Below are 21876 nucleotides of genomic sequence, written 5' to 3'. Positions count from 1 at the left end.
TAACAAAACTTCTGGAAGCTTATAAATAATATTGACTGTGTTGATATTTACAGCTATTGATCATTGGTAAGATTAATAAATTGTGCATATCTTAGTGTAATTTATTGCAGTGTCGGTTAATTATAGATGAATAGAAAAGTATCTGCCCAAATGCTCTCTAGGCTTCACAGTTTTATTGGATATATATACGTCTCTTTACTTTTTGCATTAAATTTCATTCAAACAAATATGTGGCGTGTGCCACAAGGTGTCAAGTCTTTACAGCATCCTGTTAAGTGATTACATCATGCATTTTCACACCAAAAAGATCAAGAACCCCTTAATAGATCTGCCAGCGAACTAATACAAACAGATTTTAATTGATTATGCGGATGGTATGCCGTTGCCACAGATGTGTCTGGGTGTAGTTAAGGAGACCGACATCGTGGCCTTTCAGCAGAGAGAAGATAATGAGGCTTCTGGCTCGGGATCAGTTTGGCAGCTCAGACTGGCTAAAGGCATTGACAGGAAATAATGCTCTTCTTGTCTGAAGATTAAAATCAGTTCACTTCCTCCTTATTATTATACGGCTTCAATAGATCCTCCGCTGAAGTAAATCTTGATTCGTGTTTGTATCGACTGTGGCCAAATGTAGAATTGGCATAATTTAGCCATTGAGATTTTCCCTGCCATGGAGTGTACGAAGCACTGCGTTTCATTGTACAGTTATTCATTTCGACATCCATTGAGTCTTTTGTTTGAATCAAACATCCAACTTGCACACAGTTGTGATTTATTTCTGATACCAATGGTACATTTGACCATGTTCTCAGTCTCAATGTGCCATGGACAGCACTAGGCACTGGACCAAAAATGTCCATGCTTCTCCACGCTTCATCATCTGTGGTTTGTGTCAGACCCAGACAGTCATCTGGAAAGGTCAAAGCTTCGGTAAAAGATTTAAATCATCCTGCAGAAGAAAGATTCACCTTGACAGGCGGAACCTGAAAACGGGTAAATAAGCACAAACCGAGACTCATTCCTCTGCGCACAAAGCAAGGACAAACAGACCATTGCATTTCAAAGCGGGTGTCATGGGTTGTGCTGCTCTAGAGGAAAAAGGTCTACATATTTTATCCGTTTTTGAATCAATTATTTACTTCAAAAATATGTGAATTACATTCATGTCTTCTCTCACTTGAAAAGACTCCCCAGAATAGAGCCCTGACTTGTTTGTTTAATCATCCTACGAGCAGACATGTATTTGTTATCCTTCAGATCTATTAATTGTGTTTCCAGCTCTAAAATGAAGTGATCTTGGCACTTCTTCTGGCAACAGCATGTTTCTAAACACAACTTGACAGGGTCAGTGTGGCAAAACAAACTGTTGGGCTTTCTTTTGGCATCGGAAAGATTTGACATATGCGTCTTGTTCTTTGATGAATCTTTGTTGTGTTTTGTTTTGCTATATTCATCCAGTTGTGAGCTGCTGGTGGAAATGTTTCCCCTTCTTTTTACATTTGTCATTTTATTATATTAATGTTGTGGCCACGCCTTTTGATGAATGCAGGAACTAAAGCACATATTCAGCGTCTTTTGAGGACAAATGGGACCCTTTGAAAAAATCCTTTCTCTTTACTGTTTATTAATATACTTAAAAAGATGAATGTGAAATGGGGAAGCTTACAGCGAGGCCTATGCATCATAATATATTTACTCACGGAAGTAAAGAATAATGAAACTATTTTCAGCTGTAAAGCCATGTTTGAATAATATGTCTGCTGCAAAGTGCTACAAAGCAAGAACTATTACAAGGTGGTTACTTTTTATAATCTTTTTGGAAAAGACAGCCATAAATACTTGTAGGTTTTTGCTGTTAAGCTTATAAAAATATTCATAATATGTGTTCTGATTCTCTGTGTGTCTGTTTTGTTGTGTGTATATGTCACTTGCTGCTTTAGTGCTTGGTGGGATATTATTGATTTCTGCAATTGATCCAAATAGGGTAACAACGGCTTTGTGATTTATTCTTTAGTTTTCTCATCAATTGAATGAAATTAGCTGAAAAGCCTCTGGCTGTGATGTCCTTGTTGTCATTGAGACCCAGCTGAGTTTGCTGCAACTTTCCACAGAATGAAAGATCTCTATTTAGCTATCTGAATTCATTAAATTAAGAGACATACGTCAGATGGCTGAAACTGCATTTTGTGTGAGAAACAGCCTCAGTCCCTGGTTTAAGCACCGAAGAGAGGAAGAGAAGGTCGGTGTGTACGTTTGGGCTGTCGGCGACAGACACGATCAATCGACCTCATTGTGATATTCAAGCGCTGGAGATTAGTGAGCAGCAAACCCTACACGTACCTTTGAATTTAGACTCTGATCCACCGTTTCCTCCAGCAACATATGCAAATATCACTGTTATGGACAAGTATGGACATTAAGTACTAATGGACCATCAGGATCATTGGTGCAACAGGGCATAAGATTTTCAACAATCCAACAGCCCCTTTAATGCAGCTCTGTGATCGTGATAATCAATCTAATGTGTGTATGTGTAAATGTGTTCAGGTCCAGGAGGAATTTAATGTGCCTGTTTATGGAAGTCAAGAGAAAAGTTGTGTGTGTGTGTGTGTGTGTGTGTGTGTGTGTGTTAGTGGCTGGTTTACAGTGCAGTACAGTGCAGTTCTGCATTAGCAATGCAGGGATTTGTGCAAATGCTACTGTAAATTGCTCCTCCTGGGAATGAGCAAGAGGAACACTAGAGGTAAACAACAAACATACAAAGGTAAACAGTAGATGTGCTTCAATGGATACAGTTTAATGTAGATGTAGTGCTGGTGTTCAATGAGACGGATAAAAGTCTGCTGTTTTGTCCTATTTTTACAATCTATGTAAATGTGTTTCAACTTGTATTTTCTCTGTCCTTTCTGCACAGGCCTTCCCATGTATATCCACAGGCATCTATGGTAAGCTGAATCCTTCTTATTTACTGTTTGACTTTTTAGTTTTCATACATAAGCTATTATAACAGTTTGTGTACACAAGCTAAGTCGTAGGGACTTGGCTGAGGAACCTGAGGGAAGTCAGTTCAAGTCCCTAAACGGACCAAATACTGAGTGTGGGCTGGCAGCTGGAGAGTGGCTAGTTCACCTATTGGGCATGTGACTGCTTGAAGTGCTGTGACCCATTATTCTGACATATGCATGTGTTACATGTGTGTGAATTAAGAAAAGAGAAAAAAAGATTTTTCCCAAGGGGACACATAATTATACAATCTTATATTCAAAATTGTGGAGGAGGTTACAGGTTTTATCTTTGAAGAAGAACACAGTTTGTTGTAATATACCAACACGTTCACCTTACTGTTACACAAAGACACAAGCTAGTATGAGGTGAACAAAATGTAGACCCCCGAACAATGCTTGTACTCCCTCGTGGGACCAGGCCTGATATGCAGCAAGGCATCGCTGGCAATGGGCTTGTGTGCTAATTAGACTTAAAGGAAGTCACATTGAAAACCTGCCAAACTTGGCAATAAAAAGAGGCTTTGAAGTTATGACGGCAAATGATGCTGAATGCAGAGAAACAACTGGAGTTTATTAAACTGCCTCTGTTGAGAAGACATCATTATTTTCACACTCTTCTGACTACAGTAGACGCCATTCATTGAATTTGCACACAAGCTCTAATAATCACAGTGGGTGCCAAATCTGTATGGATTAATAAACATGCTGATTTTCCTTCGCTGTCACGAACAAGTCAGCAGCAGTACGGTTCTATGAAAGCAGTCTCAACTCTGCTTTTTGTATGATGTATATTTACATTGAATAATATAAGCCAAGATTAATATTTAGTGAAGCAGGGTTATTTTGCCAGTGTTAAAAAAAAGGCCAATAGAGACTGTTAAACCTGACCAGAGATCTGTAATGCCAGTCATTTCACGATAGTCGTCGGGTGCTCTGATCACTCTCAATGCTCATATCATAGCCACATTGAGGAAGACCATTTTACAAGACCAGGTGCTCCCTCTCACGCAAACAATGTTCTTAAACACCAAAGTGAACATGATATATAGCATAGGATACACTTGTTAGCTAACCTCAGAGTGTGTACTAAAGAGAGCCCTCAGGCTTATAAATCATTAGATGTTTATAATTATACTCTGGGCTGCAGAGGAAGAACTCTTCCCTCTCGGGATGTTGAACATTTTCCACCCATCACTTTTGCAATTCGCATAGTTACTGCCTATATGCAAATCCCAATAATTTCCTCCCACCATCTCTCTCTGCAATACTGTCTGTTTTCTGCCACTTATCAATGTGTGCATCTCAAAAGGGTTATTACTGAAGTGTTAATGACAAGAAGGGCAGATGTTTTAATTTCTTTTAATTTCATCGCTTCCTTATTTCACTGCAACTTTTACAGTTACTGATAAGTACAGCCGTCATTTCCGCAGTATGCATTCCCTTTTCTCATATAATCCTGTCTTGCAAAATAAATTCCTTGAGTACCCTCAAGCCCTACCATTACCCATAGTAATGTTGACAACCTGTTAGTTATTCTCTAAAGCTATAAAACGGCATACTAGTGTCTGGCGACTTAGTGTCTGAATCATTAGTTTGGGACTCTTAGTGTCAAAAAGGTTTTTCATTCACTCGTTAGTGTCAGAAATGTTTGTAATTGACTTGTTAGTGTCTGACTTTTTTGTGATTGACTCATGAGTGTCTGAAATGTTAGGCTAGGATTGACTTGTTAGTGGTCTTTGTGATTGACTGAGTCAGTTTCTAACTCTCTAGTGACTTAAAATTCCTCAGTAAAATAATGGACAGAAAAAATGTAAAGTTTTGCTTTAAAAGTAAATGTGAAAGTATATTCAGATGTGTAGACTTTTACAGAATTAAAAAATAAGATAAAGAACTTCAAGCGATTGATACATACGGACCTATTTTCGGAATGGACATGTGGCCCTCTGGAGTGAAACGGCTCTATTGTAGTCACATAAAGGCAGACCAAATGCGTGCAAGGGAAAGAGGGTCACTGTTTGTACTCCACGCTGTTGACGAGGGCTCTGCTTATGGCTGTTCACTCCAGTGCCCTGTGCTGCATTGCCAGTAGGAGCCCGTCATGGCGCTCCACTCGACGCGCCCCTCACATCAAAGAGGGAGGCTTGCGCAGAGCCAAGTATGCAGCAGTGGGGGATTAAACAGCCTGTTCAATAAATGGCTTAGCGTTTAGCGCTTCCCATAACTGCATCTGCACAGAACAATACCGCTGATTAAGACTGAAGATCTTCACACAGCAGAGGGCAAATAGAGGAGGGACTTTCAAAGGAATTATAGTATAGTACCGTGCTGTGGTGTTATTCCATCAGACTCCTCCCTGTGCCCCTTGAGTACTGCCATGTTCTGAAAGGGGCCCTGCTCTCTTGTCAAGCGTTTTGACATTTTCTGTACATTTCAGATAACCTTTAAGGTCAACTTCCATTTCAGCAATGTAAACAAAAGCTTTTTAGTTTGAGAGGCACATCATTCTTTTCTCTTCTATCTTTATTTCTGTGTCTCTTTCTCCCTCTGTCTCCATAGAATACACATAGATATAGCCATAGTTTAATGTGTGCACATGGTCATGCACCCAGGTACTACACTTACGAACATGTGCTTGACCCATTTTCACTCTTGAATTGTTGTCGAAAAACAAACGTGCCTTCAAAATTGTGACAGAGAGGAATCAGGAACGAGTTATCCGAGACCCTTGTGGTGAGAAAAATAGATTTTTCAGAGAAGCTAATGCTAATTGACACTCTCTCTCACGCCTCCGTATTCCAGGAGACTCAGTCACAATTGACAGATGATGGCAGAACAGGGAGGTTGGGTGTAGCAGGGGTGCGCAGGGGGTACCTTAGATGCCTGGAAAGAAAAATGAGGGCTCACACTGTGCTGACAGTCCAATCCCTCAGTCCGGCCCATTAGCCACAACAGAATTTCTGCGTGGATAGTGTGTCGGAGGTACCACCCATAAACAAACTGGTGTCCACAGTGGGCCACAGGGTCACCCAGCATGGCAGAGGTTATTAAGTGCTGTTCCTGTTTGCACATCAATCACAGCCATGTGACCCCCGTTTAAATGGATTATTCCTCCCAAAGAGGATACACCTCTCAATGTCTCACAAGATCAGTGCCAAGCATCCAACTACCAAGAGGTCACATTTTCTTTTTGTATCCCTTCCTCTTCCGTTGTACATTCTCACGTCCATTGTAGGTTTTTTTTCTCCCCCACATGTCACTCTCACACTGGCTGAAATACTTGCAACCTACATAAAAATCCCATTTCAAGATGAAATGTGGACAACATGGCCTTGTGGAGATTACATCTACGCTGGGGCTGAAAGAGCACTTTCCAACAGCCTTGTCATGAGCTGTACAGTTTAGGAGGTGTTTGCTGAGATCCTTCTCAAAACAGAGCAGAAAGCTCACTGGCTCAAGGCAAAAGACATGAACATGAAGTCTACTACTTACCTGGCCGTTGGCGTGGTGCACATGCATTTATAACCGTATCAAAACAATCAGAGGCCCACAACACGGCAATGCCACTGCTCAGGACAAATATCTCCCCGCTCACTGCTCACCCTCCACCTTTGACTCATCTGTCTCTGTGACAGATCTGAGGATTGTTGATGGAGGAGTTTTTGCACTGACTGGTGGCTGTGGGAGATATGCGGATGTAATATGTAATCCACCCAAGCTCTACTGGTATGTCCACGCTGCCATTCAGTGTACTGTCCAGATCAAAGGTATCAAGCAGCTAAAAAAATTCCTCCAGACTGCATCATACTCTGCTCTCTTCATCCCTGTCCAGGATTAGGAAGGCTGGAGACATTCATGGCACCTTATCTCTCGACAGTGATGGCTCGCTGCTAGCTTGCCAGAGATGGCCTGGGCACGTCCCCCCTTCTCTTAAAACCTGGGGTTTACTACGGGGAGCTTAGCCCAGCTGGGTTGGGAGTTTCAAGGTACATAGGAGCAATGTGCTGTATCAGTGAGTAGCAGAGTGTGTGCTCGGAGGGAGCAGGAGCTTCGTAGCCCATTTAACTGAGTCACACACTGTGCATTGTACTCAACAATAGCCTTCCTCTACCATTTTCATGGATGATAAGCCAAATGTAAAAATACTTCCAGCCCACAGGACAATAGATTTCGGCCTTTGAGAAACTTGGTTGAGCATTAAACTTTTGCATATGAACCACTCTTCAGGATGTTTTTTAAAAAGTGAAATGTCAGCTGCTAATTTTAGCATGTAGGACAAAGCATGGCATCACCTAAATGGAATGTTTCCAAGGAAGGTCATCATCTGTTGTGCCATGGAGGCTGCTCTCTTTCTTCCTCCCTCTTTTTCTGCCTGTCTTCCTTACACAGCACCCTCCCATCGCTCTTTGTCTCTGTCTCCTTCTGCGGGCTGCAAAGTCGGTCATGGTCACAGCCCTGCCGTGTCCCAGTGTTGGTGTTGAGCGGAGCTCCGGGCCATTTGACACCCACGCTTTGGCGTCTAGAGTCCTGGGGCGCAACTCTGTCCTCCACCCCGGGTCACCTCACCTCTCCTCTGGGCCCTGATGGGGTGACAACCCTCTTTCCCTCTCCCTTTTCAGATGAACACACAGGACTGCCCTCAACGAGAGCAGCCTTCAACTGTGCTGCACTTAATGATTTCCTCCTGCTGCCAAAACCACAATCTTCTAATCTACTTTGTAGTATATCGGGCTGAAATTATACAATTGTGTTTGTCTGTTATATTAAAGGTCTTTAGAGGAAGCAGACAGATGTTCTAGCCTTGTCAATGGTTTATTAAAAAGAAGATTTCTTTATAAAAATATTTTAAAAGATATTTCTAGGCAATAATTTTAAAAATAAATTAGATACTAAATCTTTCTTAAATACCTTTCAAAGTCAGATAAACACTCAAATGTTATGTTTCTGTTGTTGCCGGGGTTTTTTTCATCGCAGATTTCCTCTCTATGTTTTCAACACCTGTGGTAAATTTACGAGTGCCAGATACCTCAGCCTTGGGCTATATGCTGCTTCAAGGAAGACAGCTCATCAAAATGAATGACGAGTGTTGAGACGTGAACTTGACCATCCACAACTGAGGGGAGCAAAATGGGACCAATGATACGATTCTTTCCTCAAGGGGAGAAAAGCTGTACTTTTCTAGAATGCTGTCAGCCCATGTCTATCAAACCTAGGCCACATACTCTCGCAAAAAGAGCTCAAAGGAAGAAAGAAAAGCCACAACAATACTTTACGATAAAGACCAAAAATAACAGCAGGTTGTGGTATCCTCTTCACAATATAAGCTCACTCAGGAAAAACAAAACTGGTGTGGTTTGCACTTTGTGCCTACAGCCTATATATGTGAAAAACAGAGTGGAAATGTATCATAGCACAGGCATGTGTTCAACTTGTTGACTTACCTCTATTCAGTATATCGGGGGCTGCAGCTACTTCTCACTCCTCAATGAAACACCTGAGCTACACAGGTTTGTTGTGAAAGTTAACTCTTAGGATATGAAATAGTTGCCATGCTGGCAAAAGAGAGAGCAATGGGCTTGCTTGTTCTTGAAGAAAAAAATGTCCCTCAAACAGAGTGCGCACTTATATATTTTTTCCTGTGTTCCAGTTCAGTGGATATTTTTGAACATGAATTTTTCGAGCCAACTTTCAAGCCAGAGTTGTCTGTGATGTAAAACGAGTTCTGTTTCATTAGGAATTAAGTAACCACATACATGTTGTACTTTAATCAAAGTAGTGATGATCCCACTGGTTTCTATTCATAAAACCAACATTCTTGAAAGTCACCCACGGTCCAGTCATAGTGTTCATGAAGGTATTTTACATATGCCTACGAGTGGCACCAGAGATGTCTCTTGGTTGCATCAGAGATTAGAGTCTGATCTATTTTTTCTTCATACTAACAAAGATCTTACATGCCCAAGATCATAGAAATACAATATTTGAATACTGTTTTTAGTTTAATTTTTTTCCTTTGGCATAACTCACTAGTCTGACATGGAGATATGAATAAAAATGTACCTTTTTAATTTAAAAGCAATTCAAACAAAGTCATCTGTCTCATATCATTTTAACATGTTTTTTTAATTGTGCCACACAATTAATCAAAGGGATGAAAACATTTGAAGTCTTCTCAGGTTTCAATAAGTTAATTTTTCCTGGTCACCGAGGCAAATGTGTTGTGGTTGCTGAACCCATAATCGCCAGATGTATATATACGCCCTGCTCCACCTTAACCCTTTGTCTATGGCACGTGCCATAGTCCCTTTTCCCTTCTCTGCCTGGATGCTGCGCTCTGCCTGGTGATGAAGTAGAGGAGCCTTCAGCAGAAATAACACTGCACCACCTGAGTCCTCATCAGCGGCGCTGCGCTGCACATTTCCCATCAGTGCGCCTCACTAAGACAAATCTCCCTGAGCCGGCCATATTCCCAGTATAGGAGAGAGCCGAGCCAAGCAGAGCAGGGACCCTGGAGGGCCCACCATCACTGCGCCTGAGGCCAGCTCTCCACCTCCTGACAGATTAGCTTTCACTGAACCCTCCGCACTGCAAATCGAGCAAACGAGAATGAGGTGTTGAGGGGAGAAAGACGTGAAGTAAAGCACTGGACAGTTCATTTTGTGTGTACTTGAGCATATGAAAGAGTCGGCCCACTCAATCCTTTTCTGAGCATCAGTATATTGAACTCTTGTAAGTGGATGTTGCACTAACAGGGCTGTGGCTGCTGTGGCCAAGAGAGTTGACGGGAGTGATGATTCCGGGTATTTTATTGTAGCTGTTTTTAAACGTATAGACATACTTGGCCAAGCTGACTGGGGCAATGAGAGGAGAGGTAAAGGTAGTGGATGCTGTGAAGGAGACAAATGATGAGAGAGAGCAGCCGATGCACTCAAACCACTGCTGTTGACCTTGGGCCGTTGATGTTCCTGTTGAGCAGAGTTCTTCTGGCAGGCCGCCTGAAGCGGCACTGACCCCCTTTTTGCAGCTTTCCATCTACCGCTCTTTATGTCATCTCTTTTCCAATGTTTGTTTACATCTATCATTCTACTTCCCTGTTATCTTCTTCACTGGTTTTACAGCTCACCTCTTTTCACCTCTATCGCTCTCCGTTTAGCCCTGCTATGATTAATATGGTATGGCTCTCAAATCAATACAGCATTTGTAGAAACTCCACACTGAATAGATTAAATAGACTAAATGCCATCCACCCACTGCTGGTGACCAGAATTACCTAATATTATCACTAAGACTTGTTTTTAACTTTTCTAAGGTGGAGAGCACAAAGACAGGTCCTGACTATTTATTATAATTTGCTTACTTCTTTGACACCTCTCCCGCTGCGTGTGCTCTGCCTAAACAGCTGGTCCTATCTCAGTGGATCTTTTTTTTTTTCTCAGCTTTTTCGTTTTCCGCACATCTGTTGGCCTACGCTACATGACGTGTGAGTTGAAGTGTCGGTACACCAGCATACGTGTGGAAACGTTTTTTAAAAAGGAAACATCACCAGACAAAGTGATATCACTGAAAAGGTTAAGTGTGTTTGGGAGACAAGAGGAGTCAGGTGACCTGCAAACTGATTTGGCATGCTGGATTAGGTTCTGAGCACGGAGCTCTGGGGGCAGCTTTTGAAGGGCAGGAACCGTGAACAGGCCATGCACTCTCTGCAGACACTGCCTGACAGAGCCATAAAAGCAGACTGGCTGTCACTGCTGGCTGGTATGCAATTCGCATATCACTCCACCTTGTGCAGGAAAGGGGGCTCAGCCAGAGCTCACGCAGCACGTCGGCCCCTCTCTTTTCCTCACTGTAACTCAACTACTCCTGTCAGGCTGGGAAGGGGAAGGAGAAGAAACAGAGAGAAAGAGAAATCAAAGGCAGTCAGATAGGTGAGAGTTGTCAAGGCAGTTGATTTAAAACATTTACTGAATAGTTATTGAGATGATTTGACAGCAGGTGACAAGTAAAAGAATTCCAGAAATGTTAGGCTAGATCTTTGTGGCTTTTCATTTCTCTTTCCATCCACCTGAAGGCTGGGTGTCGTTGCAGTACTTGTAAGCCTGTTTCATAGGTCAAAGTATGTTATAGTAGCGGCAATGACCCTGGGAAAAGAAAAATATTTGCGAATTCGACCCGTGCAATGACCAACAGGCTGCAACTGTGGCATGGCCCTTGTATCAGTTGATGAAGGATGAAATTGAGGTCTCGGCCTCTGTCGTTATAGGAAGAAGATGCCCGCCGCAACCTGTAGTCCCTTATGAAGGTCAGAGGTTATAATCTGAGGGAGCTGAAAGTTTAAAAACGTGAGCTGGGTCACTTAGGACTGACAAAATGGGCCATGTTTGTTTCTCAGCTTCTGGGCTTAACGTTACAATATTTAGCTTGTACCTGTCAGCAACTTCATAGCTCTGCAGATATTTGCACCAAGGCTTTGGAATAAAAAGCTTTCATCAACTTTTGTGAAGGGCACAAAAGACCAAACTCAACTGCAATTACATTGAAATTAAGATAACTGAAACACTTCTCTGTGACAGAGTAGGAGATTTTCAGCGCTTTTAGTAATGGCTTATATACTCTCCAACTGTAGTGAAGCTGGCTCAAGGGCTTTTTCAGTCAATAGCTCACTCTTAAGTGTTGGTTCTTGGGGGGTTCTCTACAGTGGCAGCAAATAATCTTGACATCAGCATCCAGCAGAGTCCTCCCTCAGCTGGCCTTATTAAAAATGAATCAAACTGCAATCTGTGTGTTCAGATCGATACCTTGTGTAACATTATGTAAGGACTTCTGAGCAGGTTGTGATTAACACATTAGTTAGCCACATTGTCTCTTAGGTTCATTCTGGTTAAAATAGGCTTGTGTGAGTTTGAAATTACATACTTCCATGAGAGTAATTTTCACGTCTAAAGACAAAACATTAATCAGCTCTGCCGTAGGTGGTGAGTGAGGGTTTGATGTATAAATATGTAGCTAGTATACACACGTTGGGCCCCCTGAATATATCTGTATATGTTTTACCAACATTGTGCATCTGGCAACACACGTCTACAGGAGTTTATCAGACAGCTAGTCTCATCTACCAGAGACGAACAGCTTGTGCTGCTTTCCATTAATTTAAGAGAAATGCTTTTACCTGTGGATATATCGCTTTGTCTGTCTGTTTGATTGTTTCTCCCTCTTGTATTTGCATGTTGAATACAACTGATATTGACACTGGTTTTACCCCTTCTCTTGTAGGCTTTCCAAATGAGCCTGCAGCTGACATTGCTCTGGACACAGTAAAGAGCTGGATCGAAGAGAATCCGGATAAGGTAGGACATGGCGGGTTAATGCATGTTCCAAACAAACAGCTGTCAATCTGAAGTCACCTGTCCTTTAGTGCTGGCTCTGTCTATTTTATGCTTTTCTGTGAGAGGAGTTTACTAGACCACAGCTGAAAGACAGAACACTGTTATCATGCATCTCTGTACCAGACAGACCTCTTACCCACCTGCTTTGTGTTTGCTTGATCAGCCTTTTAGTTTGTGGTCTGAATGCATATCAAATTAAAAGCCAGTCTGAGACTAATCAGGGTGTAAATGGTCTGTTGAATGTTTAATTAGTATATGCTGGGGAAAGCTATTAAACCCAGGAAAACATAAACGCATCAGATGAAATAATCTTAAATTGGTTTTGTATTAGATGAATTATAATGATGCCTTCCAAGGACTCAAATGCTTGAGTAGTCTGGAAATACCAATTCAAGTTTCAATATTCAGTTCTTGTATGTCTAATGCACAACAATTACAGAGAAGCAGTCGTTGACAATGACAATGTAAGAGCTCAGGCTCCACTCAGCTTAAACAGTAAGCAAAAGTATATAAAGAGAAAGTGACATGATTGTATCAGTTGTGCTGTACTGCTACAAACCACGTTTAAAGCGAAAAGCAAGAGGAATGGTATAATCTAATTTGTGAGTGCTTAAGTGAGGAGAAAAGTAGTCTTCATTTGAAATGACCATCACAAAGGCAGTGTAGATAACTAGAATGGATATGGACATTTTTATTCTAAAGCATGTTTTGCTGGTGATTGAGTTGTCAGCTATTTTAAGGATCTTTACCACAGAGAAGACAATAGTGCTGTCTAAATAGCCACACAGTGAGAAATACAAATACTGTGTCATAGTTTCAAAAGATAATTTATTATGTGGCTTTGATCTTAGATTACAAATGTAAATCAAGTTTTGTACACAATGCTTTTACAGCAGCATTATCATTTGTGACATGTATTAATCAAATGGTTATTCAGCCTTTTTTAATTTTAATTAACAGTTTGTGATGATATCAATTTGTTCAGGGGTCAGAAGGCTGTTTGTACAGGACATGCATTAGTTTGTGAGCCAGTGAGTAATAGTAACCTTTGGGGGTCATCTCTGTTAACTGTAGTACGGTTTATATCTGTCACTGTGGACTGAGGTGTTTTATAAAGCTCACAGCTCAATGTGCTACAACATCCCTCAGCTGGTGTTATGGATGTTGTGAACAGGCAGCCAAATGATTCTGAGCTGCTGGATTACTTTGCACTTGATGTGCTATGTTTGCGACACTTGTTCCCTTCCTGATGATTGTTGTAAAATGTACTTTGGGAATCCATCAACACTTTGGCGTAAAGACGGTTTTCTATAGTTTATTGCTGACTGTAAATAACAAGATAATGTGTAAAGCTGACTTTTGTGGTGGTGTTTTTCCACACCCATGGTTTGCTATTTGCCATATGGAAGCTTCTCTACTGCACATAAGAGACCATTCTGTGATGCATTGACTGATCGCTATCGTGTCGATAGATGAGGTTGGAAATATTGCAATTCACGGACGGGGGGAGACGTCTACGGAGGCAGCCCTGAATACTGTTTGGCAAAGCTGTGCAAGCACAAGCAGTGGATCTTCAACTGTAACTATACCAGGAGTGAGTGAGCTTTTAACAAGATCAGAGGGAATAAAGTGCTTCCTTTTACCCAGAAGCACAGCAGTATTACATTGGAAAGTCTTCCAATCAAACCGCAGAACAACATGCACTGAAGCAGGAGGTCTTCCCCTCCAATTTTCCTTCACTCACAATTTCTTGGTGGTTACTCGTACTGCATCCCAAAACAGCTTTATAAAAAGGAGTTTGAATGTAAGAAGAAAAAAAATGTGTAATCATTTTTTAAAATCATTTTTATAAGTAATTATGTCACTTTTTTTTTTTACCAGACAGAAATAGAGAATTTAAGTAGAATTCAGATGAATGTCTAATAGCGCCTAAAGGAATAACACAATGTATTTCCTGTTAGCTGCTTTAGTGTTACATTGCACACTAAATGTTAAGATTAATTTATTTTAAATCTCTTACTAGTCCCACAGTGGGGAAATGTATTCTCTGCATTTTAACCCACCCTTAGTCATTAAGGAGCAACTAAGGGGTCAGTGTCTTGCTCAAGGACACTTCGACATGCAGTCTATGGGGAGACCAGGGATCAAACCGGCTACCTTGGGGTTTCAGGACAACCACTCGCCCCGTGAGCTACAGCCGCCTCAATCACACCTGCTTTGTCTGATTTGTTTATAAAGGCAATGTATCACTGCAGCATTTACTCGATAGACACACCCAGTGTCAACCTGATTGATAACTGGCATAATTCTATTTCAGGCTTTGTGTCAACTCACAAGGAAGTTATAAGCCAACTGCATGTCTCATTCAGATCTTACAGTCAGTAAATAGATTGGGAATACAAGCTGTGACTGTTCTGCCCAATAATGTGCCGGCAATGTCGTACAAATTGTTGTTTTCTTCATTTTCTCTCTTTGAAGGTTGAGAAAGAGATGAGATATTGGACACTATAGCAACAACTTGCTTGCAAATGTTCTGCATTGTTACAGTACATCATATCACAGATTGCAGCTAGTTTTCTAAGGATAGAGCGAGAATGAGAGGTTTGAAGCCCAGTCTATCATGCATGAAACAATAGGTGTAGATTGCACGGCTCTATGTGCACTCCACCCAGAGGAGCGTGTGTTGTGGGCGTCCACAGAGACGAGTCATTTCAGGGCCATGATAAGGGTTCTGCTTTGGGGAAGATACTGTGCTATTGTGGCTGAAATTCCAGTATAATAGGCTGGCTGAGAATCTAACACACTGTGGTGGCAGAGTGCACGCCACAGTCCCCCACCAGAACACACTATATGGACACACACTCTTACTTGACAGCGTTGGCTGTGCATGTCCAGCACTTTGTGTGTGCATGTTATCCAAAGTGGTGGACAGTAACTAAATACATGCATTATACTGTACTTAAAGCAGGGTATGCAGATTTCTGAATAAAATAAAACAAACAACAAATTAGGGCAGAAATTGAAAATACAAATCCTGCAACTCCTCCCTTTCTGTCTTAATGCCCTCAAACCAGGCGAGCATTATTGAAATGCTTTGTATGTTTGTTTTATGCAGTAACCCTTACAAGTACTAGCTATTCATTTTAGACATTCTTTACGAGTACAGATCCTTCATTTTAAACATCATCTGTCATGCAGTTACCTGGACCAGTATTTCTACACTGTGGTATTGCTACTTCTACTGACAATACTTGTTTGTAAGATTTCTAGTTAATGGACTTGCTTTTGTATTTCGAGTTTTTCGACCATTCTAAGCTCTATAAATGTCATTACACACCCATTCGTACACTAATGGCGTAGGCCCATCTGGACCCTCTCCACCTCTGAGCGAGTGATATTGTTGCAGATTGCAACCATCTGAAGACCCCTCCACTCATCCCTCTCTCCAATGGAATCCTACACACTGCTCCTTTTAAATAAAATACATGAATGCTTCTTCCATTAGTGGTTATCCAGTTGAGACAATGTACATGTGAGTTTGTCAGGTTGTAGTCGCACACTAAGCAATTGGAATGTAATTGTCCACTGATTGAAATGTACACACGAGTGGGTCTGAGGTCTCAGGGCACTGTTACATCAAATGGCAGAGGACTTTGTGTACATACAGTGTGTGTGTGTGTGTGTGTGTGTGTGTGTGTGTGTGTGTGTGTGTGTGTGTGTGTGTGTGTGTAAGACAGAGGGAGGAAAAGAAGACATGCATGATTGATTAGCAATAAGTTTATCTCTCAGGCCAGCACTCTGTAGCGCTGATGCACTCACTAGCACACAAAGGGCCCAAATGCCACCGTGAAATGCACTCTTAAAAGCATGGACTTCCATTGTGGAAGGATGAACAGCCCCGCTGTGGTCAAGGAGAGGAGATCCTTTAATCTAAAGAGACCTGAGTGCAGCAAGAATGATCCTTCCCATCACACGAGATGAAAGAATAAGGGAGTACGGCCTCTGCCTCCCTGTATCTACCACACTGATAAATGAAATAGAATATTTGTATATGTGTAAACAGCAGACCAGAAGGCTCTAATGTCATAAAAATTGCACAAGAGGCTGCAGACACAGAGACAGTGATAACCCAGCAGTGGAGCAGTTTCCTCCTGTTCACAGCTTACACCTCGCTCCCACTCATCTGGCTTTAGCTCATTTTTTTATCTTCAGATCTAATTTTGTTTAATTCACGTTTACACAGGTCTAATCTGCAGATGAAAAACGTGGTATGACACTTTATTTGACTGCCACAGAAGTGCTATGGATGGCCAAGCTTTTTAATGAAGCTTTTCGAGGTCCCAGCCGCCCAGCATTGCTGACACATTTTGAACACTTGAGACAGATTGGGAGTCTGTAATAAGCTCTGCTGCACTGTGCTGCTCAGGACCAAATTGATGTGTAGAGATATCACCTTTCAACATCACTCTGGTTTGGGGTTTGGTATTAAGCACTCTGCTGAGCCGATGACGCTCCCAAAACAGGTGTTTACATCCATTTTCCTGTTCCGTGAATGATCTGTTTACCATAGTAACATTTATCATTTAGGACACCTGATAATAAATCCCATCTCAAGCCAGGGCCGGCAACTTAACAGTGATTTGTGACAAATGTCAAGTGACTATTAGGAATAAATACAGTATGGTGTATGTTTTGTTTGATTGTTGTTTTCTATGTGTATGGATATCCGTTAAGGAGGCTGTCTGGGATTTGGCAGATGGAGCCATAACATGACGCATTCATTGTCATTCAGCTGAATAAGATGGATGGTTTCCGTTATCAGGGCAATAGTGTGCGGTTCCCCTTTAGAAAATATGAATTACATTTTTGAGTATTGTGACCAGCTTTATCAAACAGGCATGGTAAGCAGGCAGTAAAGCACATGTATATGTGCTCCTTGTGCTTGTTTATCACCGTCTATACATAGGGCTTATAACGATAATGAGTTACGTCAAACACAAGGAGAATACAGATTCAAAGTCCACCTTTATTTTTTTTTTAACCAGCAGTTCTGTTCCATTAGCTGCGTCCAGATAGCCGGTTTTATATGTGAGCATTCTTTCATCAGTCTTTCTAAAAGGCTGAAGCAAAATAATGCATGTTAATGTTATAGTGGTATCCTCTGCTGTAAGGGGCAGTACAAACTGTGCACCTCTATTATTGTCTAAATAAAAGGGACTATTTATGTAGTAGTCATCAGCATCTCTCATGAAGTTTTGATAGCAGCATAAAGTTGAGCACCACAGTAGATAAATGGACTGGAAAGATGTATGCGATCAGCCCGCTCATGTTTCTGGTGAATCTACTCTGAGGTCAAATCTTTAGATGCTCCTGTTAGTGATTAAGTGTTCTTTATCAACGATGAGTTGCCACAGACCTTTAGAGAGTCACATTTACTGCATATCATATTGCTCTGCCACCCACAATGTACAGTACATTGAGTCTCTGGACCACAAATAAAAACCTTCCTTGAATCAATGGCTGAAAACTGTCACAAATACATCTCCAGTTGAGGATTTTCTTTAGCGCTAAAAGACAAACTTTTATTTATTTTTTTACAAATTTGGGACCAGTAATTGGACTAGAAGGGCATTGAAACTGATTTTCAGGCTGGAGAATGTAGTCTGTTAAAGGGATGTATAGAAAGCATCACATCTAGGGGAAAAAACATTGACATCTTCAATTGCCTTGTTTTGTATGACGAACAGTTAAAAGCGCAAAGAAAATTTGAGACCATAAAAAAAAAAGAAAAACCCTGGAAAATTCACATTTGGGAAGCAGGAAAAAGTGAAATTTTGACATTTTCGCTTAAGCTTGACTTGACCCCTATTATCACAGTATTTTTCTCTTGATTAACTTATTTTTACAGTACATCCTGGTCATATGACAATCTATTGATGACAAGAAACTTTTTTCGGTTCAATTTACGTAGAGTGTTAAGAGTGTCCTCGCGAAATACCATCAACACGACAAACTGCAATGTTGGCGCAATGCATAATGTATAAAGATACAATGAGCAATACTATTACCATATGTTATCATATGTGTCATAGCAATATTATTATCATATTTTTGTGCCTTTTTTATTTATTTTTTTACCACAAGTTCATTGTAATTCTGTGTTAGGAGGACTGAGCAAAATAAGCTTTTCATTGTATAGAATAACTGTCTGTTATCTGTGCAGATGACAGTAAAAGCATCTTGAATGTTCTGTGGTTGTTGCTGCTGTTATCTTGTCTGCATTTACATATTTCCTTTTTCCTGTCCTTATGTCATAAGAACTTTGACTAAAAATAGCAATGAAAAAGCGAACAAAACACTTTCTTTTGGTTGAAATGGCATGTGCTTGTTTAAATGTCTCTCTATCCAGTACAGTGGTAGACACATTTATATTACGGTATGGACTGAAAACTCCAGTAAATTCAGCTTGAAGTAATGGAAAACACTTTGAGAAGAGATAGCTAACACTAAGGGCTGTACTTTAGCTCTCTGTTGCTGCATTGCCTCTTCATGGTGTTTTTATTGTCTAGTATCTAATGAAAATACTTTGCCAAGTGTCGCATCTGGAGCCGAGAGAGGCACAAATTTGCTGCGCGTATGCCTGGAGGAGGCCGATGTGCCGCTGATGGTTTGTGCAACTGGCATGGTGTTCAAAGGCAGCACTGGTCTTTTGAAGTCAGTGTCTAGCCCCTTTGAATCATGTGCTGTGACTGAGAGCATCAGGGAGATACGGCCAGATCAGGAGCTGAGAGCATGACTAAACACTTGACTCTGCATCCTCATACTGTACTTGTGTCGCGTGTGGATGGAGTTTAAAACTGAGATAGCTTTATTCCTTCTTTAACCTCTCCATCAAACACCTGCAGATTTGGCCATATACATTCTTTAGTGAGAGTGTGTGTGAATGCTTTATTAGTTTTCTCTGTCAGATAATTACTTTTCTGGCACCAGTGCGAATGCATGCCATGTAGTCTAATACATTAGTGGCAGTCATTTGGCCCAAGGCAGCAGAATGAGGATTTTATGGCTTTTATGATCTGAGGATTTTATTATCTGGCTCACTGTGGATAATATGATGTGTGCTCTTTGATTCCCCTGACCTCAGGTTGGTGTAGTTAAATACTACTAGTTTTAGTGTTTAAATAGATTTAAGATGATATGGATCCAATTTCTCGATTGCCACAAAGTTATTTATTTAATGCGTAACTTTTAGCACTTTGTGTTACCTGCAGAGGGAAAAGAAGTTTTGATTAAGCACTCCTGCTGTCAAAGAGAAGAAAGCAAATGCTCATGATAAATATTATTTTTCACGAATATGGATCAACCCTATCATCTCCCTATCTTGTCCAAAGACCCAGGTGTGGCTTTACTCCAGGTATTTACAGAATGATTGCCTTGTTGGCGGATGTAGGGTGACTTTGAGTTTTCTGTTTTGAGGGAGACAAATATGAAATGTTCTCTTAATGTTTTGTCCCGATATACCCGGATATCTCCTCCTTGTCCTGCTGCTCTTGTACACAGGCACCGAGCCCACCAATAAACACAGCCCACTGCACTACTAACACCTGGACGCAAAGATATGATGCCCTCTGAGTTCAGCTCTCTCCGTTCATGCAGATACTGTAGTCCCACCTCCATGCTTGCTGTGCTGGAACAAGCTATCTTAATGACATGCTAATTGATTTAGTGTAGCACAGATAGCGGTTGGCTGGCACACCGTGATAAAGCAAGAGTGGGTCGAGCTATATTGAAGAGGACAGGAGACTCATCAAACTCCAACTAGCTCATTCAGTCTAGAACCGAATTTTACACTGCACTACCCCACGCTGAAGCATGCAGACCTTTACTGTGGAGGTGTTCTGTGTGTACACTTGGACTGTTTAGTGTCTGCTCTTGTAAGTATACAGTAGATGACCAGTAAGCTTGTTTTAGGACTGCCGCAAATTCAGACAGACTGTCTGCTGCTCATCAGCGCCATTAATTATGTCGTCTATCTATGGCCTGCAGAAGCAGATAAAGGATGAAAAACACTTCACTCTCCTCTCACTCACTTGTGCTGATATTAAGCCATAAAGTCTGAGACACGCAAGTACCCTTGGTTAGCACTGCAAGTGTAAAGAAGTGCTTGATAACATGTAGGGCAAACGAAAAATGTAAATGTGTAAGTGAATATGTACAGTTCAACGTATCCTCATGCAGTTTGTATTATATCCTACAAAAAGTGACTCTTAATTTGTATCTGCATTTTCCTATAAAAACCAGCAACATATGTCAATTTCCGCTTTTTACATGCATACTTTTTTTTTCTTTTTTTTTTTTAAATAAATGTTGGTCTTCATGGGAAACTGCTGCATTTACACCAAAAGCTTTGCGATTTTTTTGTGAGAGTAGTTTGCATGCAAAGTCAATGCACAGACACAAATGGTTGTGAATAATGAGAATGTCTGCCGAATGACGCAAATAACACGTTGCGAAGAATTCACCTCTTTCACGCGAGTTTAAATATTACAACTCGGGAGAAAAATTTGTATGCCGCTGATTCGCGAAAGCCAATTAGCGTTGAGATGCTCCGCCCATCATCACTGCCGTCCCGCCGTTACTGAATCAAACTGCTGCTAGTCGGCCTGAAGTAGCGCTCAAAGCGGCCGCCATTTAGACAGTCTCCCTCGAGCTCTGTGTGCCTACAGATAATATTGGGAACCCAGACACGATAGCATTTGATGTTCCGACGTTTGTGGAAATTCCACAACAAATATAAAACAAAACCAGTGGTTATTATAATGGTGGATGGCGGAAATGGCAACTGTTTTTACGGCGATAAGCCACGCCCCCTTTGAGGAATGAACAGCTATTGCCCCTCCCTCCCAGTCAGTGGGTGATTTAGCAGTCTTTATACGTCCTCACTCAAGATTACCTGGATAACATACAAAGAAATGTTTTGGGGACTCATAGTTATAGCTACAAATGTTGGATTAGAACAGCTTGTACAGCTAAGTATTGGCTAATTGTATTACAGATTACATACATTTGAAACCAATTTACAGGTTAAGTGAATCATTAGAATCCCTTGCCACACGCATTTAAGTTTAGGTTTTTACAATTTTAAGTGACAAATTGATAAGGGCATATTTATGGTTGAAGGGTTGCCTCCATATGTTTTCAAAATGGCTGAGTCAGCTGCTAGAAGCCCACAGCGTTATTACACTAAGAGTGGTAAGATTATGAAAATAAGGCAACGGTGCTGACAGAGCCAACAGTGTTTACCTGAGGGGAACCAGGGCATTACGCTCCATCGACGGTGTCTGTAGTTGCAGGGTGCAGTGCAGAGCGACGGCCAAGGGCCAGCCAGTGGGTTAGACACCATTGGTTTCACTAACTATTGATTGTACTTTGCATTCACTCAAAGTAATGTGATTCACAAATCGCAAGTTCTTTTAATGTGCATCTTAGTG

General features: G+C 41.2%; 1 protein-coding gene across 4 annotated transcripts in view; it reads left to right on the top strand.

The window, feature by feature from the left end:
• The window catches only part of macrod2 (mono-ADP ribosylhydrolase 2), a 377376-nt gene that overhangs the window by 278174 nt on the left and 77326 nt on the right, over nt 1-21876 (top strand). For all 4 annotated transcript variants that reach the window (XM_068568505.1, XM_068568504.1, XM_068568506.1 and 1 more), the window contains exons 7-8: nt 2915-2945; nt 12273-12346. In XM_068568505.1, the coding sequence (XP_068424606.1) occupies nt 2915-2945; nt 12273-12346 (105 nt within the window). The remainder of the gene's footprint in view (nt 1-2914; nt 2946-12272; nt 12347-21876) is intronic.

The sequence above is a fragment of the Clinocottus analis genome, unplaced genomic scaffold, assembly GCF_023055335.1.
Source record: "Clinocottus analis isolate CAN_PGR_092001 unplaced genomic scaffold, fCliAna1.0.p SCAF_8, whole genome shotgun sequence".
NCBI lineage: Eukaryota > Metazoa > Chordata > Actinopteri > Perciformes > Cottidae > Clinocottus > Clinocottus analis.
The sequence above is the reverse complement of the archived record's forward strand: the minus strand, read 5'-3'. Positions and strand labels throughout refer to the sequence as shown.